We start from the raw sequence: 12,674 nt of genomic DNA on the forward strand, positions 1-12,674 counted from the left end.
GTTGTGAAAAAGAATGCAGCCGCATGCATGTACACGCCCATTACACTCCCATAGCACACCCATGAAACGGCCTCTTATTGTGTCCACTTTAGGTCACCTCCCAATCTCCACCCTGAAATATCCATGGATTGTAAGTGCCGTCTCTAATCATAGCAATGTCATATGCAACTGTGTACACCATGAGACCTAGATACGCGTGTGCGCATTAAGGGTTTCCTAGACTTTTTGCGCATGCGCGGTAGCAAAACATTGCTCAACATCGGCACTGCGTGCTCCTCTGACTCAGGCCCAGAGTCACTGAAGGGGAAAGGGGACAAGAAAGTGGAGCACTGGTGACATGGAGAGTGCTAGGGAAGAACGATAGAGAGGAGGATCCTGCCCATAGAAGTTTATATGCTAAGGGTTAAAATCTATTTTGTGACTGCAGTGATGATTAATCTTTATCCACCCTTATAAATTAAATTAAGGCATTAAAACTTTTATAAATATATTTGTGATTGGGAGTACTTCGAAAGGGATGCAGTTGCGGCCGCTTGTCACAATCCTGAAAGTGTACTCCTGGCAAGGGATCTAACATAAGCATCGAAATACCGACGCCTATGTTAATCCCGACGCCGGGACCCCAACAGGACGCCGGACCGATCGTCCAACGCCGGGGGTAAGTATCCACGTAGCCGATGATGGGAGGTTAGATTTAGGGACCCCCAGGGGGAGTTAGGATTAGGCACCCCCCCGGGGAGGGTTAGGGTTAGGCTAGGGGAAAGGGGGGTTAGGGTTAGGCACCCCCGGGGGGAGGTTAGGGTTGGGCACCACCCCCCGGGAGGGTTGGGTTTAGAGTGCGGGGAGGGGGGGTTAGGTTTAGGCACCCCTGGGGGAAGGTTAGGGTTAGGCACTAGGGGGGAGGTTAGGGTTAGGCACCCCTAAAGGAGGGTTAGGGTTAGGGGGGGGAGAGGGAAGGGTTAGGTACTTTACTTAACTCCGTCGGGATCTGCGCTGTTCGGCCTGCCGTCGTCAGGATTTCAACCGTCGGGCTCTTGTCCGGCGGTCATTCATACCGATTCCCTTCGAAGGATATGTTTACACAGCTGTAACCTGAATATTGAAAACCCTTATTACATAGCAATGTATTTTTCATATTACTAGTCTATGTATAGTACAGAACTAGGCCATTTTGGCCATGCTGACCACAACAATTATAATGTTGCACATTGTAAACCATTGACCCTACGCTCCATATGCAATGTCAGGAACAACAGGCTTTAAATGATAAAGGGTAATGTTAGGCCACTGTTTTAATAATAATAATAATAATGCAAATGATAGCAATGTAGGTAAAAGAAGTATTTGCCAATGCCAACTGTTTTCAATTATATCCTTTCTTGATTAAAGTTGTACTTTAGTTTATTATTAAATGATCTGACACTGAATTGCGATAAATGGATTAGGATTATCTGATATGATTAAGGTTATCCGTACCAGTTTTAGGCAGTCTGTGAATCTCCTGCATGCTATGCTGTGACTTGTAGTTCACATAAGTTAAAGAGCCAGTGGTTGGCTAAGCCTGATCTATACCTTCTCAGGTACATGGATACACAGGGATTCACTCTCTGCAGTAACTAATCGTTGGTGAACGTTGTTGTTATATCCTTAGCTTACTGAAACATCTTCACGTTATGCACGAAAAATCTCTGGTACAACTGCCCTGCAAGAGGCGCTAAAGGAGAAGCAGCAACACATTGAACAGTTACTGGCTGAGAGAGACCTGGAGCGAGCTGAGGTAGCGAAAGCCACCAGCCATATCTGCGAAGTGGAAAAGGAGCTGACACATTTGAAAACTCAACATGAAAAGGTATAAATTACTCCAGGAGCTGTACCCCTAATCACTGATCTCACCCACCTAATCACTGATCTCACCCACCTAATCACTGATCTCACCCACCTAATCACTGATCTCACCCACCTAATAGGGGAGCATGGGACCTGTGTATGAGAAACACTGCTGTGGCTCTCTTATAGACTATAAAGATTATTTAGTTATCTGTACACTGATTTAATAGTAAGCAATGATTCAAACCACAAATTAAGCCCTCTTTAAATAGATTACATTTCTAAGTAAAGCACAATTTAAGTCAGTTTATATATAAGTCTCAGGGGTGGTTACAGTATATAGTAATTATGCTGCTATTTACTAGGCTGACATCTACTGAGGCAGAATGACTTTGCAAGCTATAGTTAAGTTGCCAAGTATAAAAGAGAGCCAGTTAGATGTATCTTCCCTTTTACTCCCTATACTTTACACGTTAATGGGAGAGGCCAGTGGTATCCATATGTACTAATATGTATCTTAATAGCCCTGAAATAAAGAGCAGGTTTTTTTTTCTCATGTTTTACAGTTAATTGCATAATGATTGGAATAAATGAGCAAATCCACTGCCCAAACAATACTTTGTAATTGATGACAGATTGTACCTAGACTTCATTCTGCAGTCCGGCAAAATCTGCTATAAGGGCTATTTAACATTATGTATATACATTTTATTTTATTTTAGCCATCAGAGTTTTTTGGTTTTTCTTCTAGTTAATCTTATCAGACCATTTATATTACATGTTACAACTCATGTGGAATCGGCAAGCGATTTACAGATGCAAAAATCAGGGTGATAATGTAGTTCACTTACATGTGTTTGCTGCGTCTCTCATTTCCAGCAAGTTGCTAGATGTACTGCAATGTGCTCATAGAGGCCTTCTCTGCAGCCACATGATGTCTCTATTCTTATACCAGTATGTTGCAGAGGCAGATGGGAATCTCCAGAGGGCCTGTGCCATGGTGGAAACCACACAGAAAGAGAAGATTGAGCTGCTCAATCAACTGGAAGAGGAAAAAAGGTTCAAAATACAGACATTTATTTTGTAGCAGGGGATTCAATATCTTCATGCAAAAGTTAGCTCATATGGCTACTGAGAAATAGTATTGGCATTATGGCCCTCATTCAGAGCCGTTCGCTATTTGCGTTCGTTCGTTCAAAAACAAGGGGTGGCTATGCAAATGATCCGTTCGCACATTGCAGTCTGTTCACACCTCTAAGTCTGAACGAGCGAGCAAAACATACGGTCGTTTATTTGATAAAAACGCCCCCTGGCCGCTCGCACCATACGTCATGTCCGCTATTTATTAGATTAATCGAGTACATCGAACAGGATATGAACTGCTCGCTATTCTTGTGGTTGGTTTTTTCAACCGCTATTTTGCGAGCAGTTCTGAGTTAAAAAAAACCAAGTGACGTGGTCATTGACGCTGCTGTTTTAATTATGCACTCCCTTAAAACGCCCGTTTTGACCTTTAAGCACGCCTGCGATCGGATCTCCACTCCCCGTTTTCAAGCACCTTACCCTGTTACCACCCACATACGCCTCATTCTGTCACTCAAAATAGCAGGCACTCGCTATATTGCGTACAAATGATTTTCGGCCGCACTGACTGGTTCGCGCATGCGTACTAAAAACCGTACGCATGCGCAGATGTGCGAACATCGCTTGGAACGAGCGTACTGCCGCTAGCGAGTGGCTCTGAATGAGGGCCTATATTTGTTACTTATAACTTTCATATTGAAAGTTAGAGTTCATTAGTAAGGAAATACAAATATATGCCAGACATATGCATCAATATAAAAAGCATATCTGGAAAATATGAAAGCTTGTAAAGGACATTGAATTTGGAGGAAAAGTCAATAGGTTTAATATAGGTGAAATTCTCTAAGTGGATTATAACACTCAGCTTCCCATTGCTCACTCACCCTACAACTCCTTCAAAACTTCCTTTATGAAGTTTTGCTGCCCTACGAATATTACAACTTCTTTGCCATTAGGGGGGAATTCAATTAACCAATTAACTTGATATGGCTTGATGCAAAATATTTGCTATTTAGTTAGCCTTGCAAGTTAAACTGCATTAACTTTCCATAGGATTTGACTTGACTTTTTCTAAGCAGACCCTCAGCAGGTGGAAAGTTGAGGAAAATCCCTATTTCTACTTCAGGGTCCATAGGGTATCCACAGGATACCTTGGGGTATAGGTGTGACGTCAGTCGCAGGGCACCAAAGAGTTAAGCTTTCAGCCTCCCAGGATGCACTAGGTCCCCCTCCTATACCCCGCCCCCGGGCCAAAGCACCTCAGTTTAGTTTGGTGCCCGGCCGGCGTCGGGTGCACTTGTCGGAGTGGGGGCTAGAAGAGCCCCTGAAGCTTTCTTCAGTGCAGCTGTGGCTGCACATCTGGATGTACAGCATGGACAGTCAGTCCTGACGTCCATGCTGTCTTCCCTACACCCCCGCCGGTACCAGAACGCCGGTACCGATCCGGGGATGCTGGTGAGCATCTGGGGTCACAGCTAGCGGTGACCCCAGATGTTCCGGACCATGGCCGGATCCAAGGGGGACAAAGGTAAGCAGCGGGGTCCCGCGGTGGGTCCCCGCTGGTCACATGGTCCTAAGTCCCCAGGCAGGGGGCTCCCTGGGGACTGGCTGCAGCGTGGAGCCAGGTACTGAACCTGCGCTTTCCACTACCCCCTGGGACAGCGGACCGCAGCAGAGCGGTAGCGCTGCGGCGTCCCAGGGGTTAAATGCATGCCAGGGGAGCGCGCCTTCCCTGTCTCACAGCCAGCGCCTCCCCCGCTGCACACAGCCCTCTCTGCACTGTGCTGAATGGCCCTGTGTCAGCGCTCCTCCCCCAGGCCAGCTTCTCTCTGCTCCTCGGCGGCCATCTTCTCTGCAACGCATGGTGAACGCTGCTGGAAGTCTGGAAGGAAGCATCGTGGTCTGGGTCCCCCCGCATACCTCTCCTCCGCTGTGGCTCAGGTCTGTGTATGCAGCGCTGTGTCCTACCAGGCCCTGTGTCTGTGTAGTTGAGTGATCAGCGCTGTTAGTGCAGGAATTGTTATTTCTCTGCATTGTATGTGACTGTGCTAGCGCTGCCTGTAACTTTTCTTCTCTAAACTGTCAGCTTTATTACTGTCCCTGTTCTTTCTGCTAAAGCCCATGCGGTGCGGTGCTGCAGGGTGGTCTCTCGCCTATTTAATACTTAATTGGTGAGAGAGGTCACATACGTGGTGCCATCATGTCTGAAAGTGATTTTCCCCTCAGGCTACAGTGTACCACGTGCAAAGTACCGTTAGCGGAGGGGGAGGGTAGCGCGGAGGGCCTTTGCCGGCAGTGTTTGTCCATGGCGCGGCCTATTACGGTTACAGCACCGGTACAGGAGCCGCCCTGGGCTTGTTTCGCTCAGGCGTTAACAGCTTTAGTGGGCCAGTTAGCTCCGCAGCCCGTGTTTACTCCGATGGGTTTGTCCCAGCAGTCTGTGGTGTCGTCACCCATGCAGGGGTTCCCACGACAATTGGTGGTACCCCACAGTCTCCCTATTTCCCCGCTCCCGGGTTCTCAGGAGCCAGCGTGGGTTAACTCCCTGACGAGTTCTGTACAGCACTTATCGGATGTGTTGCAAGGGGAGTCTGTGATGCGGCCTCATAAAAGGCCGGTGGCGTCTCTGTCCGCTCCTTATGAGGATGACGAAGGGACGTCTGATGATGGGGAGATTCTGGATCCTTACGATCAGGAACCTCTCCATACTAAGGACGCTGATGCTAAGTCCAAAGTATATATTCCTGGACTTATTCGGGCGGTCCGCACAGCCTTGGTGATTGAGGACGAAGTTCCCCCAGCGGCTAAATCTAAGTATGCCTTTTTCAAAGATGTGAAGGGCGATGCCACAGTCTTTCCTCTTTCGGGTCAGTTGGTGGACCATTTAGAGGAGGCGTGGAAACAACCTGGCAAAAGATACCAGCCGCAGAGACGCCTGGCGGTGGCTTATCCGTTCGCGGATAATTATTTTGCTAAGTGGGAATCCCCTCCACAGGTGGATTCTCACGTGACCCGTCTTGTCCGTAGTGCCACATTGCCGATGCCATCCATGTCCTCCCTTAAGGATGCTACGGACCGCAAGGTAGAAATCTGCCTGAAGTCCGCTTATTCCCTTGCAGGGGGGGCAGCACGGCCGGCTATGGCCATTTGCTGGGTTGCCAGAGCGATGGAGCGCTGGGCGGATTCATTAGAGGCTTCTTTTGAATCCGACTGTCCGGCCGAACAGGCGGAGTTGATTGGCAATCTCCGTGATTCGGCCACCTACATCAACGAGGCGGCTCTAGACATTAGTACTCTGGTGTCTAGAATTTCTTCAGCAGCGGTAGCTGCTCGTCGCACCTTGTGGCTGTGATCCTGGAAGGCGGACGCAGATTCCAAGAAAGGTCTGGAAGCGTTGCCGTTTACCGGAGAAGTTCTCTTCGGTCCGGATCTGGATAAGATTGTGGCCACGCTGGCGGCAGCCAAATCTGCTTGTCTTCCGTCGGCCGCTGCTCCTTCTGGTTCTGGACCATCGTCCTTTCGGTCATCTAGGGCCCAGGGCAGGCCCAAACCACAGTCGTTTCCTCGACAGGCTGGCCCTAAGAAATCGGTCAAGCCCCGGAAACAGGCATGGAGTACCAGACGTCCGGCCCCCAAGCCAGATGACAAGCCTGCGGCCTGACGGTCCGGGTCTCCCCTTGGGGGATCCCAGGGTGGGAGGCCGCCTGCTGCAGTTCTCCCAGTGTTGGTCGTTCACTACGACAGACACTTGGGTTCTGGAGGTGGTCTCCCACGGGTACGCCCTCTCCTTCCGGCACAGACCCCCGGCTCGATTCTTCACCACGGGTCTACCATCAGACCGGAACAAGGCTACGGAGCTGCGGAAGGTATTGCACACTATGCTCCAGGCTGGAGTTATAGTGTCTGTTCCATTCTCCCAGAGGGGCCAGGGTTTCTATTTAAATCTATTTTTGGTACAGAAACCCAATGGGTCATATCGTCCGATTCTCAACCTCAAAGCACTCAACAAGTCTTTGCGGGTCCCGAAGTTTCGGATGGAGACTCTACGGTCCATCATTCTGGCGCTGGAACCTGGGGACTACATGGTGTCATTGGACATACAGGACGCTTACCTGCATGTCCCTATTCTTTTGCGCCATCAAGAGTTCCTTCGGTTTGCAATCCACAGCGACCACTTCCAGTTTCGGGCGTTACCTTTTGGCCTGGCGACAGCACCACGTGTTTTCACCAAGGTGATGGCGGTCATGGCGGCTTCTCTGCGGCTGCAAGGAGTCCGCATATTGCCGTACTTGGACGACCTGTTATTGGTGGCAGGATCTCCAGAGCTCCTGTTACACCACTTGGACCTGACCATTGCACGGCTGCAACGGCACGGCTGGCTAATCAACTGGCAGAAGTCCACTCTAATCCCGTCTCGGAGGATTCTGCATCTTGGAGCCTTATTGGACTCGGGACAGCAAAGGATCTTCGTGACGGAGAACAAGATCTATGCTTTACAGTCAAGGGTGCGCAGTTGTCTGCACAGCCGCCGGGTGTCCTTACACTCGGCGATGAGGTTACTGGGCTCCATGGTGTCGGTGTTCGACATGGTGGAATACGCCCAGTTTCACTCCAGACCTCTGCAGCACCTGATCCTGTCCAAGTGGAACGGGCTGCCTCAGTCTCTGAAGTTCCAGACGATTGTGCTCACCCCGGAGGTTCGCCTGTCCCTTGCGTGGTGGTTAAAGACGACCCACCTCAACAAGGGATGTCCATTCTGGGTTCCAAATTGGGTCCTGTTGACAACGGACGCCAGTCTTCAGGGCTGGGGAGCAGTTTCGGGTCCACACTTGTTCCAGGGCAGGTGGACGCCGACAGAAGCGGAGTTTCCAATAAATATCTTGGGACTCCGTGCGGTCTTCAATGCTCTCCTGCAGGCACAGCGGTTTCTCCAGGGTCACCCGGTGCAGATCCAGTCGGACAATGCTACCACAGTGGCCTACATAAACAGGCAAGGAGGAACTCGCAGTCGGGCGGCTCTCGTAGAGGTCTCTCGGATCCTGGTTTGGGCGGAGCGCAATCTTCCGGCCATATCAGCGGTCTTCATCCCGGGAGTGCTAAATTGGGAGGCGGACTTTCTAAGTCGCCAGGATGTTCATCCAGGGGAATGGTCCCTGCACCCGGACGTTTTTCAACTACTGGTGGACAGGTGGGGTCTTCCAGAAATCGACCTCATGGCGTCCCGGCACAACAACAAGTTGCCGGTGTACGGGTCTCGCACAAGAGACGAAGGGGCGTCTCTGGTGGATGCTCTGTCCGTCCGGTGGACGTTCAGGTTCGCATACCTGTTCCCTCCGGTCTCCCTTCTTCCATGGGTAATCCGGAAATTCAATCAGGAAGGAGGGACGCTCCTGTTGATAGCTCCCGCGTGGCCCAGACGGCACTAGTTCTCAGACCTTCAGGGTCTGTCCGTGGACAGTCCTCTGCGGTTGCCGCTACGACCGGACCTTCTGTCTCAGGGTCCTTGTCTTCACCCGGACCTGACTCGGCTGTCTTTGACGGCGTGGCTGTTGAGACGGCCATACTGAGGTCCCGGGGGTTTTCCAGCTCTGTGGTGCGTACCATGTTACGAGCTCGGAAACCGTCTTCCGCGAGGATATACCATCGCGTGTGGCATACGTTCTTCCAGTGGTGTCGACCGAGAGGTTATGCACCGCGGGAGTTTCGTCTGTCTCGGATTCTCGCCTTCCTGCAAGCGGGACTAGATCATGGGCTTCGCCTTGCTTCTTTGAAGGTACAGGTTTCGGCCCTATCTGTCTGGTTTCACCGTAGGATTGCTACAATCCCGGATGTGCGCACCTTTATGCAAGGTGTTCTCCGTATTCAGCCGCCCTTTGTTCCACCTGTGGTGCCTTGGGATTTGGCTGTGGTCCTGAGGGCTCTCCAAGGACCGCCGTTTGAACCACTGGGCTCAGTGGATATTAAATGGCTAACAGCTAAGACTGTTTTCCTTCTGGCCATTGCTTCGGCCAGACGTGTTTCTGAGTTAGGGGCTCTTTTTTGTAGACCCCCTTTCTTGGTTTTTCATGGGAACAGGGCAGTGCTCCGCACTCGGCCCGAGTTTCTTCCCAAAGTTGTTTCCCAGTTTCATGTTAACGAGGAAATAGTTGTTCCGGCCTTTAACTCACCGGGTCTTTCCGTGGGTGAGGCCTCTTTGGATGTTGTGCGGGCCTTAAGGACTTATGTTGACCGCACTTCTTCGTTTAGGAAGTCGGACGCTTTGTTTGTCCTCTATGGCTTCCGTAAAAAGGGTTGGCCTGCTTCAAAGCAAACTTTGGCAGCCTGGATCCGTATGGCTATTTCTGAAGCTTATCTTCATGAAGGCCTACTGGTCCCTCCTTCTCTGAAGGCTCATTCCACTAGGTCTGTGGGTCCTTCGTGGGCAGCTCGACGTGGTGCCTCGGCAGTTCAGATCTGCAAGGCTGCTACGTGGTCTTCTGTCCATACCTTCGTGAGGTATTACAGGTTTGACACCTTCGCCTCTCAGGATGCTTCCTTCGGGCGGCGGATTCTCCTTTCTGCACAGGAGCATCCCCACCCTTAAAGGATACTGCTTTGGGACATCCCCAAGGTATCCTGTGGATACCCTATGGACCCTGAAGTAGAAAATATGAGATATGGTAAGAACTTACCCTTGTTATCTCTATTTCTACGAAGTCCATAGGGTTCCACAGGACTCCCGCCCTGTCGCACCTGTGCTGCAGATGGGCTTTGCTCTGGTCACCGGTTTTCCGTCTCCCTCTGGTGAGAATGTGATTCTTGTATGTGTCCAGATCTTTGTTCTCTCTCTTCCTTCTCCTCCTCCGGCCTATGGCTTGGTAACTAACTGAGGTGCCTTGGCCCGGGGGCGGGGTATAGGAGGGGGACCTAGTGCATCCTGGGAGGCTGAAAGCTTAACTCTTTGGTGCCCTGCGACTGACGTCACACCTATACCCCAAGGTATCCTGTGGAACCCTATGGACTTCGTAGAAATAGAGATAACAAGGGTAAGTTCTTACCATATCTCATATTTTTAAAAGGTAAAAATGTTGGGACTTGGTTCAAAACCCCTGGGACATCCCCCCCCACCTCCTTCCCAATGATTAGTTAGGCACTTAGTAGTTTTTAATTAGCTTAATTTGGCCAATAATGTATGGATGGATAGGTATTTTTAAGCTTACAGATGTTTCTTCACACATTTTTAAAGTGTCTTAACATGACACAAAAAGTAGCAATACACCCCAAATTAATCTAGAGCACGTATTTGCTGAAAAAACACTTTCTGTAATTTTTTCACCGTTATTAAAAAATGAAAAGCCCAGCCATTTGCCACCTTATAAGAGCCCCAAATACCTTGATTTGGGCCACTAATAGACTTCAATACTGTTATCCAATATTTTGCACTTTTTTGGGGGTACAAGGTGATTTCCCCATTTTTCCCCACATTTAAAGTGGGTATTACCAGCCAGAATTATTGTGCAAACGCAGGGATAAGCCATATCCAATTAATTTGTGCGTTAAGTGGGAGCGCACATACAGGCGGAAATCAAAAGTCAACCCGCTGTAAACATTTTACCGTGGCTAATTGAATCTGCCCCTAAGTGGGGCTGTTGCAAAGGTGGACGGAAATTACACAGCCTTTGCGTATTTGTACGCAGCAGCTGTGCAGTAGGGGTGTAGTTAATAAACCTACCATCCAGGAGCCGGAATCCCGAACCACAGACAGAAGACCGTCGCAGGGAATCCTGACATCAGTGGAGATGCTGATGCCGGAATCCAGACAGCCGGCATCCTATTCGTAAGTATAGTGGGGTCAGGTTAGATGAGGTGGAGGTTAGGCACTAACTCCTGTTGGGATTCTGAGCATCGGGGTGCCGTTGTCGTTCTTTTCACAGCCGGCATCCCGACTGCCTGACTCCCATACCCAACCCGTGCAATATTATGCGAATGCTGCAGGAGGCGTCTTGTGTGAAATTCTCCCCGTTGCTGTCCCTGTCCCCCTAATAACTGCAGACTGTCAATCAAGCTGTGGCATCCAGGGCACTGCGACCGGAGCCACAGCACAATCGCTGGATATGCACACTGCGACATGCCCAGTTAAAAAAAAGAACACGGCCATTTACTTAAAAATCAATTTCTACTTCAGGGTCCATAGGGGGTCCACAGGGTTGACCTTGGGGTATAGCTGGATCTGGATCCATGGGCACCACGCAGTTAAAGCTTTAGCTGCTCCCAGGATGCACTTGGGTCCGTCCTCCTCTATACCCCGCCCCCGGCCACAGCACCTCAGTTTGAGTTGGTGCCCGGCCGGAGTCGGGTCACCTGCGCAGGGGGGCTGCAGGAGCAGCCCCCAAAAGCTTTCTATTTTTATTTAAAAAAAAAAAAAAAGAGCCTGTTAGATTTTTATTTTACAACAGAGGCTCTAGTGTGGCAGCGACGGGCTGTCTATGCAGACGCCCACGCTGCCGCTCTCCTTCCCCGCTGGCGCCGCGACGCCAGTACTGCACTGGGGATCGCGGCGGGAGGCCAGAGTCCGTACTAGCCGGACTCTGGGTCCCTCCCTGGACTGCTGCCGGAGTCGCCGGGGACAAGGTAAGCCGCGAGTCGCCGATTAGCGACGGCTCGCGGGTTTTGCCTGCAGATGCAGTCCTTTGCCCCCGGTCCTAGGGGACAGACCGGGGGCCGCTAGCGGTGGCGGCGGGCTCCCCCTCTGAGGAGGAATAACCCGTGGGACCACTAGACCACCAGGGATATATGGCAAGCGGGATGCCGGCAAGCCCTGGGGTTAATATGCTAGCCAGGGGAGGAAGCCTTCCCTGTCAGCGGCTCCTCCCCTCAGCTCAGCGCGCCTTTCAGCACGGAGTCTGGCGTCGCTGAGCTGCAGCTACTCGGCCACTCCTCCTCTGAGGTCTCCAGCGGCCATTTTCTCACAGTGGCAGCGCAGATCTTCAGGGAGCACGCGGACCGGTCCCCCTGTGTACCTCTCCCCTGATTAAGGACAGCGTACACAGCACTATAGCCCTCCCAGACACTGAATCTGGGCAGGTTGATTGTAGTGGAAAGGTGCAGTGAGTATATCTTCCTGCATGGTATGTGACTTTTGCTAGTGCTGCCTGTCTGTGCTTATTTTCTACTTACTGTCAGCTTATACCTATCCCTTTACTTCTCCTACAAGCCCTACAGGTGTGTGGGGGAGGGGCGTTTCTACTGACCTCACTTATATAGATCACGTATTTGTGAGGTCCGTCACATACAGTTGTGTGCTACTCAGTGCCATATTGTGGGCTGTTGTTCAGCACACCGGTGAGTGCGTTTTACTTCTACCCTGGTGCCAGATATATAATATATTCTGTCATGTCAGACGAGGAGGTTGAGCGCTCAGTGGCTCCGGTGTTGGCCTCCTGCGGACGCTGTTCTGCAGGAGTAGATAGGGAGGATTTGTCACAGGATGGCCTGTGTAGTCGATGCCAGGTGGCTCCTGGCCCATCCAGACCTTCTCTGGCGCAGGAACCACCATGGGCGATGTTTTCTCAAGTGCTGGTGTCTATTGCGGACCGTCTGTCGGTCCCGACTGCTCTCCCTACTAGGTCGTTGTCCCAGCCGACCATCCCCCATTCCCCGGGTGTCCCGCAGTTATTGCGGAGTCCTCCTGGGTCTCAGTCGGTGGGTCCCTATGCAGGGTTGCTTATGTATATACAGGCTTCCCCTGTGCCGCAGCAGCCTGTGGTACCTTTTCAGGCCCCTAT

At 50.9% G+C, this 12,674-nt stretch overlaps 1 protein-coding gene across 2 annotated transcripts in view; it reads left to right on the forward strand.

Moving 5' to 3' along the window:
- CLIP2 (CAP-Gly domain containing linker protein 2) overlaps positions 1 to 12,674 on the forward strand; it is a 164,012-nt gene that overhangs the window by 112,056 nt on the left and 39,282 nt on the right. For both annotated transcript variants that reach the window (XM_088445894.1, XM_088445895.1), the window contains exons 6-7: positions 1,652 to 1,849; positions 2,783 to 2,886. In XM_088445894.1, the coding sequence (XP_088302020.1) occupies positions 1,652 to 1,849; positions 2,783 to 2,886 (302 nt within the window). The remainder of the gene's footprint in view (positions 1 to 1,651; positions 1,850 to 2,782; positions 2,887 to 12,674) is intronic.

This window comes from Taudactylus pleione, unplaced genomic scaffold (genome assembly GCF_031769625.1).
Source record: "Taudactylus pleione unplaced genomic scaffold, aTauple2 ptg000391l, whole genome shotgun sequence".
Classification (NCBI taxonomy): Eukaryota; Metazoa; Chordata; class Amphibia; order Anura; family Myobatrachidae; genus Taudactylus; species Taudactylus pleione.